At 39.5% G+C, this 27,778-nt stretch overlaps 2 protein-coding genes across 2 annotated transcripts; both read right to left on the reverse strand.

The window, feature by feature from the left end:
• Positions 1–3,697: 3,697 nt before the first annotated feature.
• Positions 3,698–5,005, reverse strand: LOC120538125 (E3 ubiquitin/ISG15 ligase TRIM25-like). The gene has a single exon (XM_039767558.1). It carries the CDS (start codon positions 4,265–4,267, stop codon positions 3,698–3,700), a length of 570 nt encoding a protein of 189 aa, XP_039623492.1. The 5' UTR covers positions 4,268–5,005.
• An 8,044-nt stretch (positions 5,006–13,049) lies between these two features.
• On the reverse strand, positions 13,050–24,896 carry LOC120536200 (tripartite motif-containing protein 16-like). The gene is made up of 6 exons (XM_039764537.1): positions 24,304–24,896; positions 20,885–20,980; positions 16,738–16,950; positions 16,492–16,651; positions 14,683–14,742; positions 13,050–13,933 (listed from the first exon to the last, which is right to left on the reverse strand). Exons 1-6 carry the CDS (start codon positions 24,865–24,867, stop codon positions 13,416–13,418), a joined length of 1,611 nt encoding a protein of 536 aa, XP_039620471.1. The 5' UTR covers positions 24,868–24,896; the 3' UTR covers positions 13,050–13,415.
• Between the last annotated feature and the right edge of the window lie 2,882 nt (positions 24,897–27,778).

The following is a 27,778-nucleotide window of genomic DNA, read 5'->3' on the forward strand; positions in this document are numbered from 1 at the left end:
GGGTTCCAGTCTTTGTCCATCACAAACACAATCACAAACACCCACAAAGGGTCAACTCGGAATCTGCTATCGACATAAAACACACATGCTTGGGAATGTGGATGAAAACGTGCATTCCTGTAGGAAAAGAGCATGGAGACACAGAAAGAACATGCAAAGTCTACACAGATGTTGGATTTGGGAGGAAGGACCATTGACCTCTTTAGTTATATAGTCTTATCTTCTGTATACGTTTAAATACAACCAATTCCACAGGGTGGTGAACAACAGGAACACTTTATTTAACGAAGCTGAACCAACCGCAAAAGCAATTATCTTTCTCACATACGTGTCTCCCTATCGCTCATTCCATACACACTCTTTGCTCTAAACTCCACACCCCTGTATTTATATTACACATGCGCACACAACCATACCCTTTACCATATAAGAAATAACAGGATACCCCTTGACATTTACAAATGAAGATGTATACAAACACTTTTGAACTGGTATTACAAACCATAAAGAGTCTGGGTGAGTGGGACGTATGTGCAGTGGCAATTTATGTCAACAGAAATGTGTTTTATGTCCTTCATAGTTTATATATTATATATAAAATGACAGGTGACGCCACATGGATTTCTTGTGGCTGTGCTTTTTCTCACAGCCATACATCATGTGCAGGGATTTTCTAATGGAGTGAACCTTTCAGCTACTACTGTATACGTGCAGCTCAGGAGCTGCTTGACCGTCTCATAAGTTTAAATTTATCTTCCCATAGTGAATATCCTTCTTATTTATTGAAAGATGATCCAATGTGGCGACCCCTAATGGGAGCAGCCAAAGAAGACTGAATATCCATTTTATTACACATTTACCCAGATCTGTCTCAGTGGCTGTTTGTGATTTTCCTTTTAGTACTGAGGACAAGCTGGGAGCCAAAACTATAGATAAGAATCCAGTTTGTTGGAAATAAAAAAAATTAAGAAAAAACGCATATTGATTTTTAAGAAAATTGGCTGTGCATTGAGTTACTGATCAATTTTCTGTTATGACCATTGATGTCAGGGTTTTCTGTAGCTGAAAATCCTGACTAGATGGGATGCCTGGCAGTGCCCAGGGTGGGGGCACCAACTAAATTTTAAAATGAAACCTTGCCTATAGTGTTGCCCTGTAAAAATGGAAAATGTGTGTAAATTGTGCTGGAGAAAAGTTAACAGTATGAATTTACATAGCAGATGAACACAAGCACAAATACACCTTCAACTTTATAGATTGGAAAAATAGGAAATATTGATTTTCCACCACTGAGGCCCCTTACACTTCATCTGTTCTTGACTTTTTCAAACCTCTCTCTCTCTCGTTTTCATGCTCATTTTTTCCTGGGATATACTTTTCCTACTATGCACATTCTGGAGCATAGATACAGTACAGGCCAAACGTTTGGAGACACCTCCTCATTCAATGTGTTTTCTTTATTTTCATGACCATTTACAGCACTCCACCACTCTCCTTCTTGGTCAAATAGCCCTTACACAGCATGGAGGTGTGTTTGGGGTCATTGTCCTGTTGAAAAATAAATGATCGTCCAACTAACCTGACTTCTGCGCAACACAACTGCTGGTCCCAACCCCATTGATAAAGCAAGAAATTCCACCAAATAACCCTGATAAGGCACACCTGTGAAGTGAAAACCATTTCAGGTGACTACCTGTTGAAGCTCATTGAGAGAATGCCAAGAGTGTGCAAAGCAGTAATCGGAGCAAAGGGTGGCTATTTTGAAGAAACTAGAATATAAAACATGTTTTCAGTTATTTAATTTTTTTTTTGTTAAGTACATAACTCCACATGTGTTCATTCATAGTTATGATGCCTTCAGTGAGAATCTACCAATGTAAATGGTCATGAAAATAAAGAAAACACATTGAATGAGGAGGTGTCTCCAAACTTTTGGCCTGTACTGTATATCTAAAACCTACCATGGGAGACCACGCTGACGGCAGTGATAACGCCATCTTGTACTTGTCCTTCTATTTCACGGCTCAGATCAGCAGCCAAAAAAATAAAAAAAAACACTCACCTTGAGCTGCACCACAGTCTCCTTCATCTCCATGACTTTACTTTTCTTTTCACAAATTCTCGCCCTTATTTTTCTCAGTGACTCCCCCACCTGAGACTGAGGAGAGAAATAAAAAGAAAAAAATTGAAAATACTTTTAATAAAAAATAGGATGATGAGCCTTGTGTCTCTGAATAAGCAGGCTAAGGTAATGACTGTATTTTCACCCACAATAAATGAATTGCTGAGAGATTAGACCAACGCTGAAATCTTTTTTGTTTTTGCACCTAAAGTAACTTGGAATTTTGGGACAAACACGGAATAACATTTTTAAAGGTATTTGTGGTACAAAGCACACCAATCAAAAATTAATAGATTGTTAAGTGAGGCTCTGTATGAAATACAGTAGATAGATAGATAGATAGATAGATAGATAGATAGATAGATAGATAGATAGATAGATAGATAGATAGATAGATAGATAGATAGATAGATAGCCCAACCTAGGCCCTTTGCCAGCCAGGATGCCACCATAACAGAACGACATTTATAGTACATGCACTACCTCCTTCCTAGGCTGCAGCAGCAACACAGTTTACTCACAGGCTGGGGGAGGATGCGAGTATGCGGACATCATGGGAAACTGGAGTTCTGTAATTCAGCCCTTTTGGCCTTTCACCACAGCTATGTCTGCTTCCATACCTCCGTAACAAGCCACCTGGAGTACTTCCAAGCGCTGCATAAAAGGGGGCAGAGTCGGAAGGAGGAAGACGAGGCTTGCTGGAGGAGGAATGGAGGCAGAAGGAGCGACAGAAAAGGAGAAGTAATGAAAGTGCCATTGTTGTGCTTCACTGTGCTTGTGTAATGTGCTATGCAGCTGGGGAATTAACAAAAGGGTTTCCCCCAGCGGAAAAATGAAACCTGTGTGTTGCTGGACTTCTGCCTGGTGTCTGTTTGTGTTGGGTTAGTCCAGTGCTTCTCAATTATTTTCTGTCATGCCCCCCCCTAGGAAGAAGAAAACATCTCGCGCCCCCCGCGCGACTATAAATAGTATCATTTGTCTATAAAATTGTTATAAGTACACCTCTGCATAACACTGTATCCTTATTAACGTATAAGAGAATAAAAAAAGAAAGAAATATGGACCAATTTACAACAAAGAATAGCTTTATTAAATGTAACAGAAAAGATTTAAAGTGCATTCTAAATTCAAAAAAAATTTAAAAGAAAAATAAAAAAGCATGTTCCCCGAGGTCAAACGCGCCCCCCTTGACGGAGCCACACTATTTGAGAAGCCCTGGGTTAGGGGAACTGGTGTGCCCCCTGGAGACCACAATAGATAGATAGATAGATAGATAGATAGATAGATAGATAGATAGATAGATAGATAGATAATATTAATTTTAGTATAGTAGGTAGGATAAAATGTAGGTACAGTAGATATCAAAGGCACTACATGTTAACTGAAAATGTGCTATATGCGATTGTTAAGGCAGACACTATTAGATATTATTAGATGCCTCTTTATAACTTTTGCAGGTCACTATACACAAAAATGTGAATCTTATAAGACAGAAAGTATATCTTAGGACATATATATATATATACTAGTTACTCCCCAGCCTACTGATCACCTGTCTCGTCTAAGACCCCCAACCTACTGATCTCTCTCGGTCTCCAGCTCCACCAGCTCGTGCTCCTTGTGTCTGATGGCTGCACACAGCAGGCACACGCACTTCTGGTCGGTTCGGCAGTACAGCTCCACCGCCGTGTTGTGCTCCGCGCACAGTCTCTGCTCCAAGTTGCCGGTCGGCTCGTCCAGTTTGTGTTTCTTCAGCGCCTCGGACTCCCGGTGATGTCTGATGTGCGTTTCGCAATACGAGGCCAGACAGGTGAGGCACGTCTGCACGGCTTTGCGCTTTCGCCCATTACACACGTCACACTTCACGTCTCCTGGTACCCCGCAGTTCTGGGGGTCACTCGATTGCTCCTGCTTTGAATTCTCTATGACTTGTGCCAGCAGGGTGTTTTTATGAAGAGCAGGTCTTGGCGCAAAGACTTGTCGGCACTGAGGGCACCGGCATTCTCCCGTCTTGTCCCAGCAGAGCTCAATGCAGCTCATGCAGTAGTTGTGCCCGCACGGTGTTGTGACCGGATCGCTGAGGGTCTCCAGACACACCGAGCAGGTAAATTGATCCAAAGACTCCGGAGATTTGGCTTCTGACATCTTTTGCCAAGGAGAACTGATCTTGTTTGATTCACATATTTTTGCGAAAAGAATGAAAGTGAAATTAAGTTTTGAACTTCCTGGTCTTTGACATCACAGTCTTCAGCAATACGAATCTGACCGGACATGCGCGTCACCGCTAAGAGCCAAGTTACGGAAAGACAGTCGCGTTAGAACGACGCTGAAGTTGGCTACTTTGTCAGTTAACTAGTCAGGACTTTCTGTACAACCTGCGAGTGTTTAGCCTGTAGATGTCGCTAAAATCCTGTTCTTCGACGTACACACAGTAAATACTTAGCAGTATTTAAAAATTGTTCACTGACACATCTTCATCAAATGCTATCCCCTTATTTTTTCTTCTCTGCGCCGTTTCAAAATAATAACATAAGAAAATATGTGTGTTCCAGACTACAGGATAAGCAGCTGTCGAGTAAGTTGTCACCATCAGCCACGTCGGAAACGAGTTATCTAATATGTAAAATGAAGATGCTTTTAAAAATAATGAAATAAAAAGTTCCTGTAGAGTGTCTTGACAATGTTTACAGGCCTAAATGCACTAAGTTACTGCCATGTGGTTGGCTAATTAGTTATTTGTGTTAACAAGCAGTTGAATACGTGTACCTAATAAAGTGGCCGGTAGTGTATACATAGTCCGCATGCTTATCGGGATCTCCTCTGTTGCAAGCGGGTTTTTTTCTCCATTTCTTCCCCAGCTAAAATACAGTCATATGAAAAAGTTTGGGAACCCCTCTCAGCCTGCATAATACTTGACTCTCCTTTCAACAAAAAAGATAACAGTGGTATGTCTTTCATTTCCTAGGAATATCTGAGTACTGGGGTGTTTTCCGAACAAAGATTATTAGCGAAGCAGTATTTAGTTGTATGAAATTACATCAAATGTGAAAAACTGTCTGGGCAAAAATTTGGGTCCCCTTGTAATTTTGCTGATTTGAATGCCTGTCACTGCTCAATGCTGATTACTTGCAACACCAAATTGGTTGGATGAGCTCGTTAAGCCTTGAACTTCATAGACAGGGGTGTCCAACCATGAGTGGTAAAAGGTATTTAAGGTGGTCAATTGCAAGTTGTGCTTCCCTTTGACTCTCCTCTGAAGAGGGACAGACAGCATGGGATCCTCATAGCAACTCTCAAAAGATCTGAAAACAAAGATTGTTGAGTTTCATGCTTTAAGGGAAGGCTACAAAAAGCGATCTCAGAGGTTTAAACTGTCGGTTTCAACTGTAAGGAATGGAATCAGTAAATGGAAGGCAACACGCACAGTTGCTGTTAAACCCAGGTCTGGCAGGCCAAGAAAAATACAGGAGCGCATATGTGCAGGATTGTGAGAATGGTTACAGACAACCCACAGATCACCTCCAAAGACCTGCAAGAACATCTCGCTGCAGATGGTGTATCTGTACATCGTTCTACAATTCAGCGCAATTTGCACAAAGAACATCTGTATGGCAGGGTGATGAGAAAGAAGCCCTTTCTGCACTCACGCCACAAACAGAGTCACTTGTTGTATGTAAATGCTCATTTAGACAAGCCAGATTCATTTTGGAACAAATTGCTTTGGACTGATGAGACAAAAATTGAGTTATTTGGTCATAACAAAAAGCGCTTTGCATGGCAGAAGAAGAACACCGCATTCCAAGAAAAACACCTGCTACCTACTGTCAAATTTGGTGGAGGTTCCATCATGCTGTGGGGCTGTGTGGCTAGTTCAGGGACTGGGGCCCTTGTTAAAGTTGAGGGTCGGATGAATTCAACCCAATATCAACAAATTCTTCAGGATAATGTTCAAGCATCAGTCACAAAGTTGAAGTTACGCAGGGGTTGGATATTCCAACAAGACAATGACCCAAAACACAGTTTGAAAACTACAAAGGCATTCATGCAGAGGGAGAAGTACAATGTTCTGAAATGGCCATCACAGTCTCCTGACTTGAATATCATCGAAAATCTTTGGGATGATTTGAAGGCAGGCTGTCCATGCTCGGCAGCCATCAAATTTAACTGAACTGGAGAGATTTTGTATGGAAGAATGGTCAAAATACCTCCATCCAGAATCCAGACACTCATCAAAGGCTATAGGAGGACAGCGTCTAGAGGCTCAAAGGAGCAAAAGGAGGCTCAACTAAGTATTGATGTCATATCTCTGTTGGGGTGCCCAAATTTATGCACCTGTCTAATTTTGTTATGATGCATATTGCATATTTTCTGTTAATCCAATAAACTTAATGTCACTGCTGAAATACTACTGTTTCCATAAGACATGTCATATATTAAAACAGCATTTCTCAACCTTTAAGTATTTGCGACCCGAGTTTTCATAACAGTTTTAATCGCGCCCCCTAATGTTTTTTTTGAAAGGAGCCCACTAATGCCAATTTTTTCTTTTTAAAATAATGATATATCATAAATGCATATTTTATTATACCTACTTAACATTTATCGACATTTATCTAACTCTGTATTTATTTTTCTAGTATCAGAATGTACTTTAATTTAATTTGTTTTGGTTTCAATAGATGTATTTTTCATATTTTTGTTACTTCCTGCACCACTAAGGGGGGCCCATGCCCCCCCACCCCACTGTTTGAAAACCACTGTATTAAAAGGAAGTTGCTACTTTGAAAGCTCAGCCAATGATAAACAAAAATCCAAAGAATTAAGAGGGGTTCCCAAACTTTTTCATATGACTGCATATATATATATATATATATATATATATATATATTTTCATATGACTATATAATATATATATATATATATATATATATATATATATATATATACTAATAAAAAGCAAAGCCCTCACTCACTCATCACTAATTCTCCAACTTCCCATGTAGGTAGAAGGCTGAAATTTGGCAGGCTCATTCCTTACAGCTTACTTACAAAAGTTTGGCAGGTTTCATTTCGAAATTCTACGCGTAATGGTCATAACTGGAACCTATTTTTCTTCATATACTGTAATGGAGTTCAGCTCGATGGCCGTGGGGGCGGAGTTTCATGTGACATCATCAAGCCTCCCATGTAATCACGTGAACTGACTGTGAGCGCAGTACGTAGAAAACAAGGAAGAGCTCCAAAAAGCGCTGAAGAAAACATGCATTATACAATTGAGAAGGCAGCGAAACAATAAGAAGCGAGCGAGTGACACATACAAGCATATTCATAAGTGCAGCTACTGTGGAAACAAAGCACGGTGTAAACCGTAAGTTTAAATTAAGTTTATAGACACGCTCCCACTGCCGTTTGTCGTGCACAGTGACGTATACAAGCATATTCATGACTGCAGCTACTTCAGAAACAAAGCACGGTGTTAACCTAAAGTTGAAATTAAGTTCATTGACAGGCTGCCGCTGGTCTTTGTAATGCCCACGACTAATGCGGGATACAGGTTTAATGAGAGGACGCAGGGTATAAACGAGAGTTTTGATCACTTTGTAGCTAAGTTAAAATTGCTGGTGAAGGGCTGTGCTTATGTAAATTCTGAGACACTGTGTTTGTGGGGGGATTGAGAGATAAGGCGGGAGAGGGAGTGACGTCATCATCTCCCCTCCCATTCACCTCATTTCGCTCTGAGCTGAGCTCCGCAGCTAACGCAGTCTTGTGGAAGCAACTTTGTCACGCTGCCACCAAATACTCACAGAAAAATCCACAAGTTAATACACACGCTGAATCCTCCAGGCACTACTTACAAAAGGTTACATTGACAATCGTGTTACGTTATTTTAAAAATGTTTCCTTTTCTTAGCACAAGCACAGCTGAGAAGCTTTGATGCATGTGCTCCATAACGCATTAAAAAATCACGCATTTAATCACACTTTGCATTCCAAGCAAAGGGGAACTTCTCTCAATGCATGATGTCCTGGTACACCAATTACATTGATCAGCGCATCCTGATTCATTTTACCCTCCCACCCCCTTGGTTTGAGAAGAAGTATAAAAAAATATGAGGTTAACGCAGAAAAACAGATCACCAATTGAAGCTTTATGAATAATGGATACTTTATTCGCCATCAATAATTGTTTTGGTAAAGCCATACTCAGTGTAATCCTCCTTCCATTTTATAATTTTTCTGCCACTAGCCATGATTAAATGAACGGTAAAAAAGTAATAGCGAAGCGAGGGTGACTTATTGAGGCAGGCAGGCGACAGCTCAATAGCTCGAATTTGGATATAAGTAGGTTCTAGTTAGTCACCAGAAATATCTTTGGTAGGAATTGGAAGTTGAATTTAGTCTTTAAATTTCTATGGTGAAGAAAAATGTATGCAATGATGACTAAATTTAACTTACATTCCTACTAAACATATTTCTGTCGACTAAATAAAGATTACTTATATTTAAAATTTAAATAGAACTTGAACAGATACGATAATTCATAATACCCATGCAGCACTAAGTGCACGTAAGAGCAGGAGTCATCCGTTTTAACAAGCAGCGTATTGCACTGATATGAAATAGCCTGCCCATTTAATTATTTAGGAATGGATAGATAAATTAAGATTTTCTACAAATAATGTTTTTAGGTTTTCTTCCTTGATGGATTTTGGCACCCCCAGCAACAGCTGCTCACATCCCAAAGTATATATATTTATATATATGTAGATTTAGATATAGATATACATATATAGATAGATAGATAGATAGATATAGATTATATAGATAGATAGATATATACATATAGATAGATAGATAGATAGATAGATAGATAGATAGATAGATAGATAGATAGATATTTGTATGTATATGTATGTATGTATATATGTAGACATGTATGTATATATATATATATATTGTCAGGGATGCCAGGGGCAACGACCCGGCCAGGACACCATGAGGGACCGGATGTGGATCTATGCCCACCCTGGATCATGTGGGGGCCGCCTCCTTGGTTGCTTTGGGGGAAACGGGTTGAGGGCATGGAAGCCCCACCCTGTAGGGGCCCGTGGTCACCGCCAGGAGGCGCCCCAATGCCTTGGGGACATGTTACCTCAGCACTTCCGCCACACCAGGAAGTGCTGGGGGGAAGAATTAAAAGGGCGCCTGGAGAGCTGCCGGGAGAACAGCCGGCACTTCCGCCATGCTGGGGCGTGGCCAATGAAGGACTGTCGGGAATCACCTGGAGCTCGTCTGGGAGTATATAAAAGGGGCTGTCTCCCTTCATTCAAGGCTAGAGTCGGGTGGAAGTAGGACGAGGCAGAGAGGAGAGTGGAGGTGGCCCGAAGAAAGGCATTGAGTGGCCAGGACTGTGTTGGGGTTTGTGCACTGACTTTATTTAGTGTCTGAGTGACACATTATTGTAAATAATTGTAAATAAAACATGTGGTGGTTTGAAAACAACTTGACCGGCTGTCTGTGTCTGGGTCGGTATATATATGCCAGCAACAATCATGACAATGACAAAACAATTACTGTACATTGTCAATCATGTTACGATATTATTAAAATGTTTCCTTTTCTTTTTCATTACTTACTAGTATATATATATATATATACACATATATATATATATAGTATATATATATATATATATATACACACACACACTAGGGTTTGGTCTTCTGCTCGCTTCGCTAGCCAAAATGTTGTGAAGACACGAAAACCAAAACCTCTCTTAAATGGTGATACAATGGGAAGCAAATACATTTTTTTTTTACCTCCTCTTTGCTCGATCAGCTGCTGGATTGCTGTTGCTGCCGTGCTGCGTGATCTCCATCTGGTGGAGTCACTTTGAAGATTTAAAAGCCTGTACAGCAGCTGTCCTACTCTTTGTCTTTCTGGCCCTAGGCATGGCTAAATCTCTTGGCAAAAAGTCTCATCTTGCGGGACGTGAGTTCTTGATGTTTTTTAGTTTATAATTTAAAAACGGAATAAGAATCTGAAAATCTAACAATATCACATTAAAGTTCAATAAACTCTGAAAGAATGAAACCTAACATAAATATGTAGGTTTTAAAATAAGCCCAATTTAAAGTGTGACAAAAAAGTGACATTAAATCATTGCACAAAATCTTTGCACTTTTAGGCTTAGGATTTTATATATAGACAGTATATATATATATATATATATATATATATATATATAGAGAGAGAGAGAGAGAGAGAGAGAGAGAGAGAGAGAGAGAGAGAGAGAGAGTGTGCTATTATTATTAGTTCTCTTATGCTACATTAAACTGTCCATGAGTAATGACTGACCTTGTATATTGTTATTGGTCATTGAAAAACAGAATTTTACATGAACCTGTATTCTTTTGAATTGAAACAGTTAGTCAATAGGAAGAATGTGAATTTTGAGTATATACTATTTCATTTTTGTGTTTTTAGTCAGTAGTATGTTGAAGCGTCTTCTTTTTTTTTGCTATACCCATAGCCAGACAATAAATTTATAACACTGAATTATGTTTTGCTTTAACTTATTACAAACAAAAATGACATTAATAGGCTGCACATTTACACTGCCCATACAGCGAATTTAACATTTTAAGCATTGTGCAAGAAAAGCACAGGTGAAAAGAAATAATATTGTGTATATATACTATACAGATGCTTTATTGCCATGATGGTGCGCATCTTCACAAGATTAAAAAAGCAAACGATTCCCATCTTGCTACATGAAATACCAAAAAGGCATATCAACAGCATACCAAATCAAAGATTTTGTGGTTTAAAATATTCAGGAACTGATTATCTGATAGCACTGATCACCATTGTTTCTAGTGCATTTGACTTACATCAAGCATAAGTAACATTTTAATAATTCAGAAACCTACAACAATGTAAAATGGTGAAACTGTGTATATATATATATATATATATATATATATATATATATATATATATATATATATATATATATATATATATATATATATATGGTGACAATATTTGCATCAAATAAGTAGTGTACAGAAGCAATTAAAAGGGCAAATAAAATATTAGGTTATTTCATTAAAATTGTCAAATTGAAATCGAGGGATGTTATGCTCAGACTATATAACATAGTAGTGAAGCCACATTTGAAGTATCGTGTGAAGTTCTGATCTCCATGGTATAAGAAAGACAAAGCAGCTGTGCAGAGGAAAGCAACCAATTGCATCCCAGGACTAATCCAGATCTTTAAAACCCGCAAAGCATTGTTAAAGTAGATCCAGCTGAATTCTTTAAACTTAATGGTGAATCACACTCTTAGAAATTAAAAATAGAAATTAAGGGGAAGTGTATTTAGGACTGAACCCATGAAGTACTTCTTCAGTGTGGAGTTGAAGCAGAAACCTTGAGAACCTTTAAAATGTATATGTGTGAGATGTTGGGACAGCTTTGCTATTATCAAGATTTAGGTTGAAAATTGATGTCTTAATAGCCCTTTCCTGTTACAGAAGCCATTTTGTGTACTGTTGTCAAGATCATGCCCTGTGTTTCTAGGGGTGTGGTCTCCGGGGTTGTGACCCTGAATAAAAGGTCGGCGTTTTGCACTGTACATTATCTGATCTGCAAATAAAAATGTCTTTACACATTTGACTTCTCTTGTGATTATTATTTGTGTCTTGCCTGATTTTTGACTTATTGCGTTTTTTGACTGTGATTTTTGCCTCTCGTCTGGCTTACAGTCAGTTCTTTTTATTTTTACTTTTGTTTGTTTTGACTTTTGCACACATCTCCTGGTTTAACTAAAGAAACTAGTTATCTGTTCTTCTGCCATGGCAGGATAGCTATTAGTGAAACAAACAAGCTCGACTGACTGAATAGTCTTCTCTCAGTTGGCTCAGACACAGGAAGCAGAGGGTGATGGTGTAAGGAACCTCATCAGAATTGACCGATGATAAGAGTGGTGTTCAGTAGGGGTCAGTGCTGGGGCCGCTGCTATTTTTAATATATTTAAATGATTTAGATAGGAATAGAAGTAACAAGCTGGTTAAGTTTACAGATGACACCAAGATAGGTGGATTAGCAGATAATTTGGAATCCGTTATATCATTTCAGAAGGACTTGGATAGCATACAGGCTTGGGCAGATTTGTGGCAGATGAAATTTAATGTCTAGAAATGTAAAGTATAACACATAAGAAGTGAAAATGTTAGGTTTGATTACACAATGGGAGGTCAGAAAATTGAGAGCACACATTATGAGAAGGATTAAGGAGTCATACTGGACTCTAAACTATCGACTTCCCAACAGTGTTCAGAAGGCATTAAGAAGGCTAACAGAATGTCAGGTTATATAGCACCTTGATGTGTGGAGTACAAGTCACAGGAGGTTCTGCTCAACCTTTATAACACACTGGTGAGGCCTCATCTGGAGTACTGGGTGCAGTTTTGCTCTCCAAGCTACAAAAAGGACATAACAGCACTAGAAAAGGTCCAGAGAAAAGCGGCTGGGCTGATTGAGGGCTACAGGGGTTGAATTATGAGGAACGATTAAAAGAGCTGAATCTTTACAGTTTAAGCAAAAGGAGATTAAGAGGTTACATCATTGAAGTATTTAAAATTATGAAGGGAATTAGTCCAATGGATTGAGACTGTTACTTCAAAATGAGTTCATCAAGAACACGGGGACACAGTTGGAAACTTGTTAAGGGTAAATTTTGCACAAACATTAGGAAGTTTTTCTTTACACAAAGAACGATAGACACTTGGACTAAGATGCCAAGTAGTGTGGTAGACAGTAAGACTTTAGGGACTTTCAAAACTCGACTTGATGTTTTCTTGGAGGAAACAAGTGAATAGGACTGGCGAGCTTTGTTGGGCTGAATGGCCTGTTCTCGTCTAGATTGTTCTAATGTTCCAATTTCTTATGTTTTTATGAAAATTATTTGCAAATTGAAACTTTCTTTTTTGTTTGTCACTATTAGTAACTGATTGACTGATGTCCCAGGTAGTTCCAACTCAAAAGTGTTACCAATTGAAACTTAAAATCACATCTCAAAAAAAAAAAAAAATCGCACATTTAAAGAATTTGTTTTTTGAGCATTAAGAATTATGGTAAGCTTGAAGAAGCACCGACTTTCTCACCTTTTAGTTATCTCTAACAGACATTTACTCAGCCAGGTCAGACTCTCCTATGTTTTAAAATGCTTGCATAATATGAGAACTCTGTATGGAGGAGATGTGGGTAAATGTGCTCTGTCTGACACTCATGGGGTAGTTTGGTCGAGCTGGCAGATGGTTACACTACCAGTAACATAAAAGCCAGGATAGAGTGGCTCTGTGAATTTGGCCTCAAACCTGAACAGCAGGCTTACTGTGTCTGAGATGCTGTAAAATGTTAGAGAACCAGCCGGATAGTCCAAGTACACACCAATTCTGTGACTATTGGGGGAAACGATTTCAGTCACTTTGTTGTTATGGCGTGCAGAGTAGCAAGTATCTGAACAGTACAAGCGCCAGGACTTGTTGTTGCATCCTAGGAGGGACTCGGAAGTTTTTCCTTTCCTCCTAATTCCTTTATATGCAATTCCTATTGCGGCCCAGTCTCCCGTCCACTCAACCTCCCAGTAACAGCGAGCCCCCGACATAGCCTCCCGGCATAGCACTTGATCCCACGAGTCAAATCTTTCTGGGGAATCTGTGCACTGAGTCACTTTCTTGTTCCCTTCTGAGAGACAGAGGTTCTTATGCGCTGTTTTAGGGTCCAATGTAAGGTCCCAAAAGTCTGAAAAAAAAAGAATAAATCTGTAAACTTATCGGAAATCCAAGTGGAGTTTATGTGATCTAATGCAGTATTTACAACACTGGAATATCTTTCCTTATACCGTATATTATATAATTTAGAAATGAATGTTTGTGTTGTCACAAAAATGACACAAATTCATAAAGAAGGTTTTGGGGCATGTGGTGGGCTGGTGCCCTGCCCGGGGTTTGTTTCATGCCTTGCGCCCTGTGTTGGCTGGGATTGGCTCCAGCAGACTCCCGTGACCCTGTAATTAGGATATAGCAGGTTAGATAATGGATGGATGGAGGTTTGGGGCAGCCACCCATATATTTGGTTTCCTGGCTGCAAAGTTTCAAATAAATGATAGCACTGATGTGCACAAAATGGAGTCCAAAACAGAACTGAGGGAATAGGGAAAAGGTGGAGGCTTTTAAAGGTCAGGGTAGGAAGTGACGTCAAAAGGGCCGGGATCGGAAAGGTCTTCAACCATAGGCTCAAGCCTGGACATGACATCAAGGGGGCTGGAGCCGGCAAGGCCTTCCTCTATAGGTCCGGACCCGGAAGTGACGTCAACAGGGCCAGGTGGAGCTTCCCATTAAGGGTCTGAGGGAAAGTGAGAAAAAGAGTCAGTGCATTGTGCCGTATCCCAGTCTGATTCGGAATTGCCCTCACTCAAGCCCTTTAGCTGCATCCCATGTGACGTGTGTGACAGTGTATATATTTCAAAATAAATAATAACGTATGCTTACATTTTAAAAGGTCTTTTCTGCAGTTAGTGTTTATCTTTTCATCATTCAGAGCTTCAGCTCCTAGGCAGACAAAAAAAGCAAAGATGAGCCTTGCTGTTCAGGAGCAGGACAGGTTAAGTTCACAACAAAGTAGAGGCGACTCTCATTATTTCATTGTTGGCTTTCTGTGGTTTTATACATTCTGTTGACTCTCGATCACTTATAGCTGTAAATTTATTGGGTCAGTACAGGTGGTCCAATTCCCTTTCCACAGTTAATCTTCAGAATGGGTGTGGCTTTGTAGCTCATCCATATAGTCTGAGAAAAGATGGCTTTTGGCCTGACTGAATCAAATTAGTCAAAAAGCTGACTAAGGTCATGTCAAAAGAGTTGCACAAAAGTAAACAATGCTTTATGGGATTGAAATTGCTTAAAGTGCTTACAGAGCAATCTCTTAAGAAAAGAAAAGGACATTGTTGATATCTAGGGTGATTTCTAAAGAAGTTATTTCCTCATTTTACCGTGTTTGCTAATTTTAGGTCACAGCATCTTTGTGATGGGTTGCCAGATGTAATAATATTAGCTGGGTTGGTTTGTCCAAGTGCAAATTCTGTGGCAAGTAATATACCATCCTCTATTATTTATTGCAATATTATGCAATTTGAAAGGTAGCGTTAAAACAACTCTGTTGGCACATCACAGTTCTGTATGCTAAATGCAGTTTCAATGGCAATGGACAATAGATCAGTGCCTCATTCTTGAATCTGTAACATATGTGCAAAGAAGATTTTTGATTAAGTTTAACATGGCTCATTAAAAAAGAATTGCTTCTCGTGACACTATTAAAACTAATTTGATCAATTTTAGTCTACTGGTAGTTTAAAAAATGTGTTTGTTGGACCCTTGAGAACTATATGGACATCACAAAATACTGAATGACCCAGGGGTATGAGAGATGGAACCTGCCACTTTATGTCAAAATGCTGATGTGTCTCTAAAATGAACAATTTGTTTTTTCATCAAAACTCCACCACACTGCCAGGTTTTTCTGCAGCACTACATCCTCCCAGCTGCATCGTCCATTCGGCCTGCACATTCATACTGGCCTGCTCTGACACACTCTGCCCATCTGGGGTCAAATGCAACATAATTGCCACACTATCTCCAAGTTCCGTGACCTGACCCAAGGCCAGGGTCCTTGTCCAAGGCTCGCCAGAGGCCACATGCACAGCCCAACAGTCCTCAGCAGCAGGAAGATACTGAATGAAGCGCTTTCTCATATTTCTATGTCCGCACCCTCACTCGCACTGTTTGTGGAGGCCTCCTTCTGGTAACCTGTGGCCTCCTGACGAGAGTGTCTTTCTCAGGTCTAAGGGTCACTACAGTGCTGAAAGTGTAATACTGGCTGTGGTCATTCAGCACAATGTCAGTTGGTAGTGTTAAACATCTCAAAATGGACTTCTTCATGAAGGTTTATCATATACAGTAACTCATGTAAAATTCAAATTTTTCAATTAATTATTTCAATATTTTTCAATTAATTATTTAGCTATATCACTCTTTAACTTTTTTACTTAGTTTATTGAATTATTTTTAATTAATTCTTTTGATGCCTTTCTCCAATACAGCTGTTACATTGGGTTTAAGAAATGTGAGTTGCCTCCGCATTCTTCAAGCACATATGTTAGATGTGCCAGAGACCAGTCAAGCATTCAGACATCTTGTCATAGAGATATGTCCTATACGACCACCTGATTCACCTACACCCTAAGTTAGCTATACAGACAGTCTCTGCCTTTCTACTCTTACTTTTTAAGATAATCAACCCACCAGAGTGTGTGGTTTTCATTAGCATCCACCCATAGATCTCCTTCAGACGCTTCTTCAGATTTGACAGGTCCATTCTTAGAGCTTCGGGAAGCAAATTCCTATTGACAGGGATGGTGGGTGCATCTTCACCTTGAGAATAGGTATGGAGTGCTGGAAACCTCTGTGTGAGGAGAGCAAATAGACCAAAATTATCAGGGTAATAAATAAGACTTGTGTGAAACAGTCCTTCTAAGATCTGCACATTACCTGGAGAAAGTGGATGTGGTCATGTACTGTTGAGAGCTCTGCCAGCTGAGCCTCACCCCTCTTCAGGTCTTCAATCTCCTTCTCCAGTCTTCTTATTTGGTCTTTAGCATTATTCACCCCCCTCTGTTCATGATCTCTAATCACGTCAGTGATTTTTGACCTCAGCTTCTCAATGGTTTCCTCACAACTCCAAACTTCTGTATCTGCACAGATCTGAAAAAATAAAATAATAATAGTTTGTATTTCCTTTGTTACTAGTTGCCGACATTTGGTAATGTTGACTTACAGTAACTAGAATGATTTTTCAGAAAGTGTAGGAACTGGAGGTCGGGAATGAAACTGGGCAGGAATTTCTACACAGTGTTTAGCAATTAGCTGGTTTACTCAGGTCTATGGCAATAAACAAATACAACAAAGTAGGCACTGAAAAAGTCAATGAGCAGCTCTGTAGTGGTGTCTTCTGATTTAAGACCCAAATAACTTAACAAGATATACTAAGACACCATTTGTGAGATGTCTTCAGTGGTCTAGTCCTCTCAGGTTTAAAAAGGTATTCAGGGTGTAAGCTAAGATGTTTAATTCATTCAGGTATTTTCAAGCTTAATCTAATGCATGGCTGTAAGGAGACCAGAGGGCATTCTGGTAGAATTAGGCACACAGCAGCAGTGAATTGGGCATCAGTTCATCACAGGTCCCATTGTCACAGGTCATAAACAAAAACATGTACGTGTGCTTCAGATTTAGGAGGAAATGACCTGGAAAAATATATATATATATAATAAAAACTGAAGTCACTATGCCAGGGGTGGGCAAACTACAGCCCCCAGGGCAAATGCGGCCCACAATGTCAATTTGTGCAGCTCGCACACAAATATAAAACCTTTGTGATTTTGTTAACAAAATGACGACATCAATTTGAGCAGCCCACACACAAGTTTAAAACTTTTGTGATTTTATTAACAAAAATGAAAAATTAAATACATAATCAGTTCATGTTTTGGAACATATGAACAAATGAGCAGTCCCATTTATAATGTTACATGTGTACAAGCATACGTTTGTGGACTTTGTACTGCGTGTAACTGTACGCGGACACTGACGTTTCGATGGCACGTAATCAGAAGACCAATTGCTATAAAAGCGCAGTTAGACACGCATTCTCACGCATGTGTGCAATTCAGCCGCTGTCGTCCAAGCACTGTATTATATTTCAAATTTTGTTTTCACTAACAATGAGTGCTGCTGTGAAAAAAATTTAAAATTCAAGATGAATTTCATGCTTTTCACAAGGAATGAATATCCAAGTATTTTTATACAAATGTTGAAAGTAAAGCAGTCTGTCTAATATGCCCTGACAGCGTTGCTGTTTTTAAAGAGTTCAATTTGAAGAGACATTTTCAAACAAAGCACAGTACGTTTGGAAGTAATTTATCAGAAAGTGAATTAGAGCAGAAAGCTCATTTTATTTGTTTAAAATTTTCTGTACCAAAGTTATATAGTTACAGCGAGCAAAGTAAGTATTGAAGGCATCAACGTTTTTCTCAATAAATATATTTCTGATGGGACTATTGACATGAAGTTTTCACCAGATGTCGGTAACAACTGAAGTTATCCATACATACAAAGAAGTCAAAACAAGTAAGTCCATAAATTAATTTACCTCATATACTCACTTTTAAGTTCACCCACGGATAAGTCGGGCTTGACTTTACCATATAATTATATTTTATAATGTAGGTCGTATAAGTCGAATGCAGAAAATTCACGTTATTGGTCCAAGAGATTATGATATGCTGACACCCACCTATGAGAGTAACCACGTAGCACACAGCCTTTTTTTCTATGCATTGTGCCTACGTGACCACACGGTAATACCCAAAATATTCTGAAGCAACCTTTGCACTGATTTGTGTTTTTTGTATCTCACACCCTCATACAACTTAATCGTAAGAGTATCCCTTAACTACAATGGAGCGTTCGGTCAGAAGAAAATATGAAGCTGGTTTTAAATTAAAAGTCATTGAAGTGGCGAAAGAAATTGGTAACTGCGCTGCTGCAACAAAATTTAATGTGTTTGAGAAACTGGTGTGTGACTGGATGAGGCAAGAAGATGTAAAAAAAATAAAATAAAATAAATAAGTGTCATATTTTTGAACGAGTGTATAAGTTGGGGTCTGATTTTATGATCAATTTTTTGGGTTTCAAGATGCGACTTATATGCGAGTATATACGGTATATGTAATAAAGTGTAATGACACAGGATAAAAGTATTGAACACATTAATAAAGGCATGGAAAGCCAAGAAACCAGCTGACACCTGTCAGTATTTAGAAAGCAATCCTGGTAGCCCCCTGTCAGTACAAATGAATATCAGCTGGTTTAGTCCTAATTGATGGCCTATCATTACCAAGGTGTCACACAAGAAGCATCTCATGATGGGTAAAAGTAAAGAGCTCTCTCAAGACCTTCACAGCCTTATTGTTACAAAATACACTGATGGCATTGGCAACAGACGTATTTCTAAAGTTCTGAATGTTCCAGTGACACGGTTGGGGCCATAATCTGGAAATGGAAAGAATATCATTTCACCAGAAACCGACCAAAACCAGGTGCTCCTCTCAAGATTTCTGACAGAGGAGTAAAAAGAATAATCAGATGAGTTGTCCAAGAGTCAAGGACCACTTGCAGAGAGCTTCAGAAAGACCTGGAATTAGCAGGTCCAGTTGTTTTAAAGAAAATAATAAGTAATGCACTCCAGCGCCATGGCCTCTATGTACACTCACCACACAAGACTCCACTGCTGAAGAAAAAGCATGTTGAAGCTCATTTAATGTTTGCTGCACAACATTTGGATAAGCTAATGAAATACTGGAAGAACAGAGTCTGGTGAGAGGAGACCAAAATTGAACTCTTTGGACGTCATTGCACGCACAATGTTTGGAGGAGGAATGGCAATGCATATCACTCCTAAAACACTCCATACTGGCAGACTTCATATAATTGAAGAAGAATGAATGGAGAAATGTACAGAGAAATTCTTGATAAGACTCTGCTGCCGTCTACCAGGATGCTGAAGATGAAATGAGGGGAGACATTTCAGCAAGACGAGGATCCCAAACACACAGCCAAGGAAATTCTCAATTGGTTTCAGAGAAAGAAAATAAAGCTGCTAGAATGGCCCAGTCAATCAGCCGACTTGAAACCAATTGAAAATCAATGGAAAGAACTGGAACCTTCAAGATTTGTATGGAAGAATGGGACAAAATCACACCTGAGCAAAGCATGCGACTCGTTTCTCCATACTGGAGACATCTTGAAGCTGTCATTCCCAACAAATAATTTCTACTAAGTATTAAATACATACCAGTAAGCATGTTCAATACTTATTCCCTGCGTCATTCCACTTTATTACACATAACTTAATTTATGGACGTATTTGTTCTGATTTCTTTGTATGTGTGGATTACTTGGGTTGTTACCGACATTTAGTGAATATTTCATGTCAATGGCCCCATTAGAAATATACTTACTGAATAAAACATCAACACGTCCATTACCTATTTCCCATGCTGCATATGACTAATAAATGTATTTTTGTGTGAAAATAACACTTATTATTTAGTAAATTTAGTTTTTGTCACATGTGGCCCACTGGAGACCTTATGAGGTGTCCATGTGGCCCTTAGGGAAAAAAGTTTGCCCACCTGGGCCTTATGCAAATATGAGAAGAATGTGAAAACTCGCGCAGGGACAGTGGAGTCCATAGGCATTGTCCTCAAGACACTGAATCCCTGAGTCAGCAGCACCTCCACAGACAGAAAGGAAACACATAGACAATGACTGGGTTAGTATTTGAACCTAAAAGTCTGGTCTTGTGAGGAAGCAACACGAATAAGTGACCCTCCAAAGCCATTTAATTTTTCTTTAAAACAGAATATTTAATATTTTTCTTTTCATCTCTCTTTATCACATTAATTTATCGTTCTTTCAATAAACCTTTTTTTTGTTACCAGTGGTAAGATACCAGTTTAAATATTCTTGGAAATGATTGGATGAGAAGCACAGAGGAGTTTCTTTTTTTTTCTATTTTTAGTAGGGAAGTGAGTGAATTTCCATGCTTGACTTTTGCTTGAGCAGAAGTCCTCACCTTCAGGTGCTTTACGTTTTCTTTCATTTCCACCACTTTCTCAGTTTTCTCCAAAATTCTCTGTGTCATTCTTCTTCGTACTGCCACCAGCTGTCTCTAAATGGAAAGAATTTAGGTGACTTCTTAATGTAAGATACACTATTTACCCCCATTTTATTGTTATACAGCAATCACAGTGGATTAAATTTTGCTTCTTTGACACTGATCAACAGAAAAGTCATTAAAACAGATCTCTGCAAAGATGTCCAAACTGTCTACAAATATAAAACACTAGCTGTTTAAGCCCAGGCTGTAAAAAGCATGGGCTCCTAGAAACCATGGATTCTGGCACTTCAATCAGTCACTTGCATCGGTTTTATTTTGCCAACCTGCTCGCCTCCATTGTCTATCAGCGGCTAAGTCAGTTTTTCTCTCCTCGGAGGTTTTGTTTTGCTGATGTGCTCGCCTCGCTTGTGTATTAGTGGCAGCAGTTTCACTTTGGTGACAGAGTCGCTTTCTTTAATCTTCAGGCTGTAGCCTTGCACTTTTGGGCCTGACAGACAGACATACACACTTCCATATGTAAACGTTTATATCTAAGACAACATAAATAACTGCGTAAGTATTCAACACCTTCAATCAGTACCTAGCAGATGTGGCTTTGGCACCCATGACTGTCTTCAGTCAGTATGCACAGGTCTCTCTTTCAATATTAGCTTTGCACATCTGAACACTATCATTTTTTGCAAGACTGCTCAAGTTCTGTCAGGTTGCATGTCTATCGTGAGTGAACAGCCTTTATCAAGTCCAGCCACAAATTCTCAATTGGCCTGTCATCAATTGGCCACTACAGAATATTAACATTACTGTTTTTGAAGTCATTCCTGTGCAGCTTTGACTTTATACTTGGGGTCGACGTCTTGCTGGAAAACAGATCTTCTCCCAAGGTGCTGGCTTCTGGCGCACTACATCCTATTCTTCTCGGTGGATTTTCCTGTATTTTTATGCATTCATTTTACCCTTACAACCCTTCCAGGGCCTGGTGCTATGCTTCATATTGGGGATGCAGTGTTAAAGTATGGAGTTTAGTCAGATTTCTAAATGTCTCAATTATGATCTCATCAAACCATAAAACATTTATTCTGCTAACTTCACGGCCTTTTAACTCTAACCAAGATGTCCTGGGCATTTTATGCCTTCCCCACTCTCCCCTACAGCTGCAACAGGTGAAGCACTCCGGCAAAACACATTGTCTGCACAGTCAGTCCAATCTAATTCACTGTAGCTTGTAAGTACTTGTGAGTTATGAGAGGTCTTTGGTGACCTCCTTCACTTATCTTCTTGCATGATCACTCAGATTTTGTGGATAGCCTGGTCCAGGCAGACTTTACTTTCTTAATGACTGATTTACCTGGATATTCAGTGACTTGAATATTTTCTTGTTTCCATCCCCTAACTTATAATTTTCAGTCACTTTTTATAGAGTTGCCTGGAGTGTTCTTTTGTGTAGTTTAGGTCTCCATACCAACTGATAACAAGTCGGACCTTCCAGATGCAGGCCATTTATACTACAATTGACTGAAACCCCAAACAGGTGATCTCAATGGAACTTGTGACTTCATAAAACAACTGGGTCACCAGTGATGATTTAGGGGTCTCATATTAAAGGGTGTGAATATTTATGTGATCAGTTATTTAGTGTTTTATGTTTGTAATAACTGTAGACCACTTTGCACAGATATGTTTTCACTTCGATGCTGAAGAGTATTTTTCTGTTGATCAGTGTTAAAAATGTGAAATGAAATCCATTGTGATTCAATGTTGTATTAAAATAAAATGTGAAAACTTGAAAGGAAATTAATGCTTTTAATAGGTATGGCATAATTAGTTAAAAATAAGAATTTTCTTTGCATTGTTGTTTTCAAGGAAATAAAGATGAGAATACTTCTTTTGTTTTGAGTAAACATTCCCATGTGTTATTGTGTAATTTACAATGGCAATACAGAAAATAAGGAAATCGACAGAACAGCTCTTAGTCTCCAGCAAACATTAAACCCAAAGGGCACCAGTCCTGTCCCCACAACTGATTTCTCTGGTGGGCATTAAGAAAGCCACTTAACAGCCAGTCTGCTGATTGCTAAGAAATACATAATTAATAGATACAATACAATGCTAGGACGGCACGGTGACACAGCAGGTAGTGCTGCTGCCTCGCAGTAAGGAAACCTGCGGGTTCGCTTCCCAGGTCCTCCCTGCGTGGAGTTTGCATGTTCTCCCCGTGTCTGCATGGGTTTCCTCCGGGTGCTCTGGTGTCCTCCCACAGTCCAAAGACATGCAGGTTAAGTGCATTGACGATTCTAAATTGTCCCTAGTGTGTGCTTGGTGTGTGTATGTGTGCGCCCTACCCAGGGTTTTTTTCTTGCCTTGCGCCCTATGTTGGCTGGGATTGGCTCCAGCAGACCACAGTGACCCTGTAGTTAGGATATAGCGGGTTGGATAATGGTTGGATGGATGGATGGAATACAATACTGGGAATAGATAAAAAAATCCATAAAGCCATAATCAAAATCAGAACATAAAATCTCTCCATTGTGTTGTTCCTTTTAATCGGTATTACTCTTTTAGTTAATTATTATAACAGTAAAGTTGAATAAATCAGACTGTGCAGCTGCATGAATAAAAGGTAAAGTACCACTTCAGATGAGTGGAAATAGCCCAAAAGTTGATAGAAATCTACGTTTTGTACCTAATATTTGTGTGCAAAAGTTGGGTGACCTAAGTGAAGTGTACTCAAGTTATCTTGTTTACATACACACACAGACAGACACACAGATGCAATTCCAAAAATGATATTTTCAGACTCAGAGACGTCTAAAACATTGAGATTCATCAAAATCTCGAAATGGAATTTTTGGATGATTCCAATACTTTTCGTAAATTTCATATACGAGAAATTCAGGGAGGTCTAAAACGTCGTGATTCATCATAATCTCGAAATTTTAATTTTTAGAGGATTCCAACACTTTACCTATACTTTGTATACGAGGAAGTCAGGGAGGTCTAAAACATCGAGATTCATCAAAATCTCGTCATTGAATCTTTGGACCAATACAATACTTTCCCTGTCCTTTGTATACAAGACACTAAAACACTCGATATGACATAGGATGGCATACAAAGAATTCAAGACTTTTTCTGGTATAAGAATGGAGGCAGTTTACTGTAAAGCCCTACAACTTCTGTCCAAATCAATTAAACTATCAGTTTGTCTTTCCCTCAAAGGTTACATTTCTTAATCACAATTTGCTTTTCAAAGTACACAGTAATATCATTCCACTTCAGAACACACTTACTCATACTTTAAAACCTGCAGATTTCCTTCTCATGTACATTTCAGACTTTAAGCCTCAAACTGATCATAAGTTTTGAGCTGTCCATACCTGTTTCTCCTCTTTCTCCATCTCCATCTCCACCAGGTCATGATTCTTGTGTTTAACGGCTACACACAGTAGGCAGACGCACTTCTGATCGGTTCGGCAGAAGAGCTGCACCACTGCCTGGTGTTCAGAGCAGAGTTTCTGTCTCAGGTTTCTGCTCGGCTTCTCCAGTTTGTGTTCCTTCAGAGCTGTAGACTCCTTGTGAGGCTGAATGTGAGTCTCACAATAGGAAGCCAGGCAGGTCAGGCAGGAGTGAACGGCTCGGTATTTGCTCTCAGTACAGACATCACAGGACACATCGTCCAGTTCTGCATAACTGGCAACCACACCGGGGTCCTCCTGCATAGATTTCAGTATAATTTCAGCAAGCAGGGTGTTTTTTTGAAGAACAGGTCGTGGAAAAAAGGCCTGTCTACACTGAGGGCAGCAGGACACCTCAGCCGTATCCCAGTAATCTTCAATACATCGCTTGCAGTAGTTGTGTCCACATGGGATTGAGACCGGCTCTTTGAGGATATCCAGACACACGGAACACTTGAACCGATCTTGAAACTCTTTTGCTGTCATATTTACCAGTGAGGAGATACTAACCAGGACGTGAAATTTGAAGAAATAAGAGTGAAGTGTCATTTGACAGTTCCTTGTTCTATAAGGGAGGGGAATGGAAAGGAATCCTGCAGCTCAAGTAACATTATTTGTAATACAAACATTTATTTTTACATAAAATAGTGGATGGATACAGCAGCTTTGTCATTGGCTCCCGATATCAAGATCAAGGGCAGGAAAAGAATGGTAGAAATCATTTTTAATTCAGTATCAGGGCCTCAGGGTGTTACAGTGTATCATGGCAGGTCATTGTACCAGGCAGAATAAAACACAGGAAGGGGCACTACAGTCAAAAACACAGGCCTCTTCTAAAACTCCTTTATATTGAGGAGGAGCTGAAGTATATCCTAGCAGCATTAAGTATGAAGTTCAGACTAACTCTAAAGAATGTGTCTATCTGTAAAAGGGCACATCTGCTGCACTGGTTTACAGTCACTAGTTAAACTTAACTGCACATCTGTGGGATGTGCGGAGAAAACCTATTCCTTATTACTCCAAGATAAAAACAATAGGGGCAGAATTTACAAACTCTACACAGCAGTGATCAGACGGGATCTCAAACCAGCTTCTTCGAGGTGTGAGGCAGCAGTGCCAACACTTGTTCCATCATGATATCCTTAAGGTTTTAAGGAATATAACATCTGTGATTCTGCAAACTTACAGCAATGATTCCAAAGAAGTACATTCAAGGCACCTAAGACAAGTGCTAAGTAGGGACTGTGGTGGGCAAACAGGATGCTACTACAGCAGGAGCGGGTGTTGATAGAAAATTGTTCATTGGTCTTTGTATTTAAGGAGCAGATGTACACAAGGAGCCGGAGGTAAAGGATAGGCTGGGTGACTGGAGTGTCATTAGGTTTGTTACCCCTATTATGGGACCAGCAGATACACTAAAGCAGGGGTCTCAAACTCCGGTCCTGGAAGGCCACAGTGGCTGCAAGTTTTCATTCTAACCTTTTTCTTAATTGGTGGCCAGTTTCTGCTACTAATTAACTCCTTTTCCTTTCATTGAATTGCTTCTTTCCTTACATGGCACCCAAAAAGACAAGAAATGTGAAGTGAGTGAGCCAACAGAAGACCAACTAAGTCAGGGCCTCAAACCCCAACCAATTTCACTCCAAGCAGCTCATTGAAGGGTGTCACAACTGCCATGATGTGAGCTAGGACAGGTGAATGGCCATTTGTAGACTCGTTTTACTCTGGTTGGTCACATGAAGATGGAGTCTGTCTGAGCAGAAATAAATTGTAAAAAGGAACCAATGCAGTGTGGGAGAGCAGTTCATTGAAAGTCTTGTTAACACAGGACCATCCTGACTCAGTTCCCAAACCACGTTGAATTCATTTTGGATTATGGGAGGAAACAACATCTAGTGCTATAGAAGGTAAAGTATTCTTTACTCAGACAAAAGAAAAGCCAAAGTTCATGAAAAGTTGCTAAAAGTTGCTGAAGTGGAGTAAGTGCTGCCAAGCATTTCCTTAGAATGGAGTAGAAAGCCCAAGAGGAAAAATGATATCACTTTTGCTTGTGGCTCTTCAAATTAGATTAGATAAGATCAATTTTTGTTAGTCTCATGGTGCAATTCAAATGCATACAGTAGCAGAAACATAAAAACAACAATGCAGACTCACAGGACAGGTAATACAGCCAATCAATCAATCAAACAATCAATAAAATTGAATTGCCTGATGCCAGTGGGCAGAACATGCCCTCGGGGTGCTTCTTACCACACTCTTTGGCTGAATGAGCTGTGGCTGAAAGGGCTCCAAAACAGCGCCTCCTGGAGGAGATAGATGGGAGTTTTCATGCCGCCATCCAATTTCCAACAAAAGCTTCCTGTGTGTCCAGGGTCCATTCACTCTATAATGGAGCAGGCTTTCCTAATAAGTGCTGAAGTTGGTTCCCCAGGAGAACTAGAAAAAAACCCGATCTAAGTATGTTAAGTAGTTCTTTCATTCACTAGCTAGGCAGAGGTAAGGTACACACCCAGGGGCTGGTGCGTGAGTGAGGAGGGCCCCACCACCATCTCTCTGGGATTCACTCAAATAAATTGGTACCGCAAGTGAACTATGATACTTAGCACAGTGAGAGAAGTCGTAAAATCAACCAGAATGTTCAAGCAAATTCTAGAAAAAAACCTTATCTGAATCCGTTAAGTAGTTCTCTCGTGAAAAGCGGTCAGACATACAGACAGATGTTGGATATTATATATAGAGATAATTAAAATGCCTCACAACTGGTGCAAAAACACTACAAAATGAGCCGCAACTGATAACTGTTATTTTGCTTTTAAGTCAATGAAGCTGCTTTGGAGTCAATTTGTGTTATGTGTGTGGATGTTGTATTAAGCAGTTTGAGAGCATGTCCATTAAGGTTTTAAGTCTTGTAAAGCTTCATGGAGTGAATTTACTTTGACACTTTTATTAAGTTATAATTCAAATCTAGCAGAAAAATACAACTAACATTAGTCTCTGAATCTTCTTTTTTTTTCTTATCTTAAATGGACAGTGTCATTTTCTTTCAGGCCTCCCCCAGTGCATCCATGGTAGCACTGCTCATACATTTGTATGATGTTTGTATAATGATGGGGCAGCCTGAGCATCTCATGGATTTCAACTGGGAGTTGTCTTGGTTCATGAGTGGCCATTAGTGAATGTAATTATTTTATAGTTTGGTAACATCTGTTACCGGCAATGTATGAAATGCAGGCATTATATAAAATGCCTAGGCAGTGTATGGAATGCCGAAAATTGGATGTCAAAGTATGAAATGATTAATATGTGTTTTCCGATAGGGGGCGCTAGCTCCCAGGTTGGAATAAGTTCTTTTTAATTGTAGCGTTTTAAGTAACCTGAACGTGAATGGATATATTAT

Source organism: Polypterus senegalus, chromosome 10 (assembly GCF_016835505.1).
Source record: "Polypterus senegalus isolate Bchr_013 chromosome 10, ASM1683550v1, whole genome shotgun sequence".
NCBI lineage: Eukaryota > Metazoa > Chordata > Cladistia > Polypteriformes > Polypteridae > Polypterus > Polypterus senegalus.

Bases quoted from the DNA above. Each gene is read 5' to 3' on its own strand.
- LOC120538125 (XM_039767558.1), bottom strand. From the start codon at position 4,267: ATGTCAGAAGCCAAATCTCCGGAGTCTTTGGATCAATTTACCTGCTCG.
- LOC120536200 (XM_039764537.1), bottom strand. From the start codon at position 24,867: ATGACAGCAAAAGAGTTTCAAGATCGGTTCAAGTGTTCCGTGTGTCTG. The intron at 20,981-24,303 runs GTATGGACAGCT...CTTTCCATTTAG, and splicing joins TGGAGAAAGAGGAGAAACAG to AGACAGCTGGTGGCAGTACG. The intron at 16,652-16,737 runs GTAATGTGCAGA...CTCCTCACACAG, and splicing joins ACCACATCCACTTTCTCCAG to AGGTTTCCAGCACTCCATAC.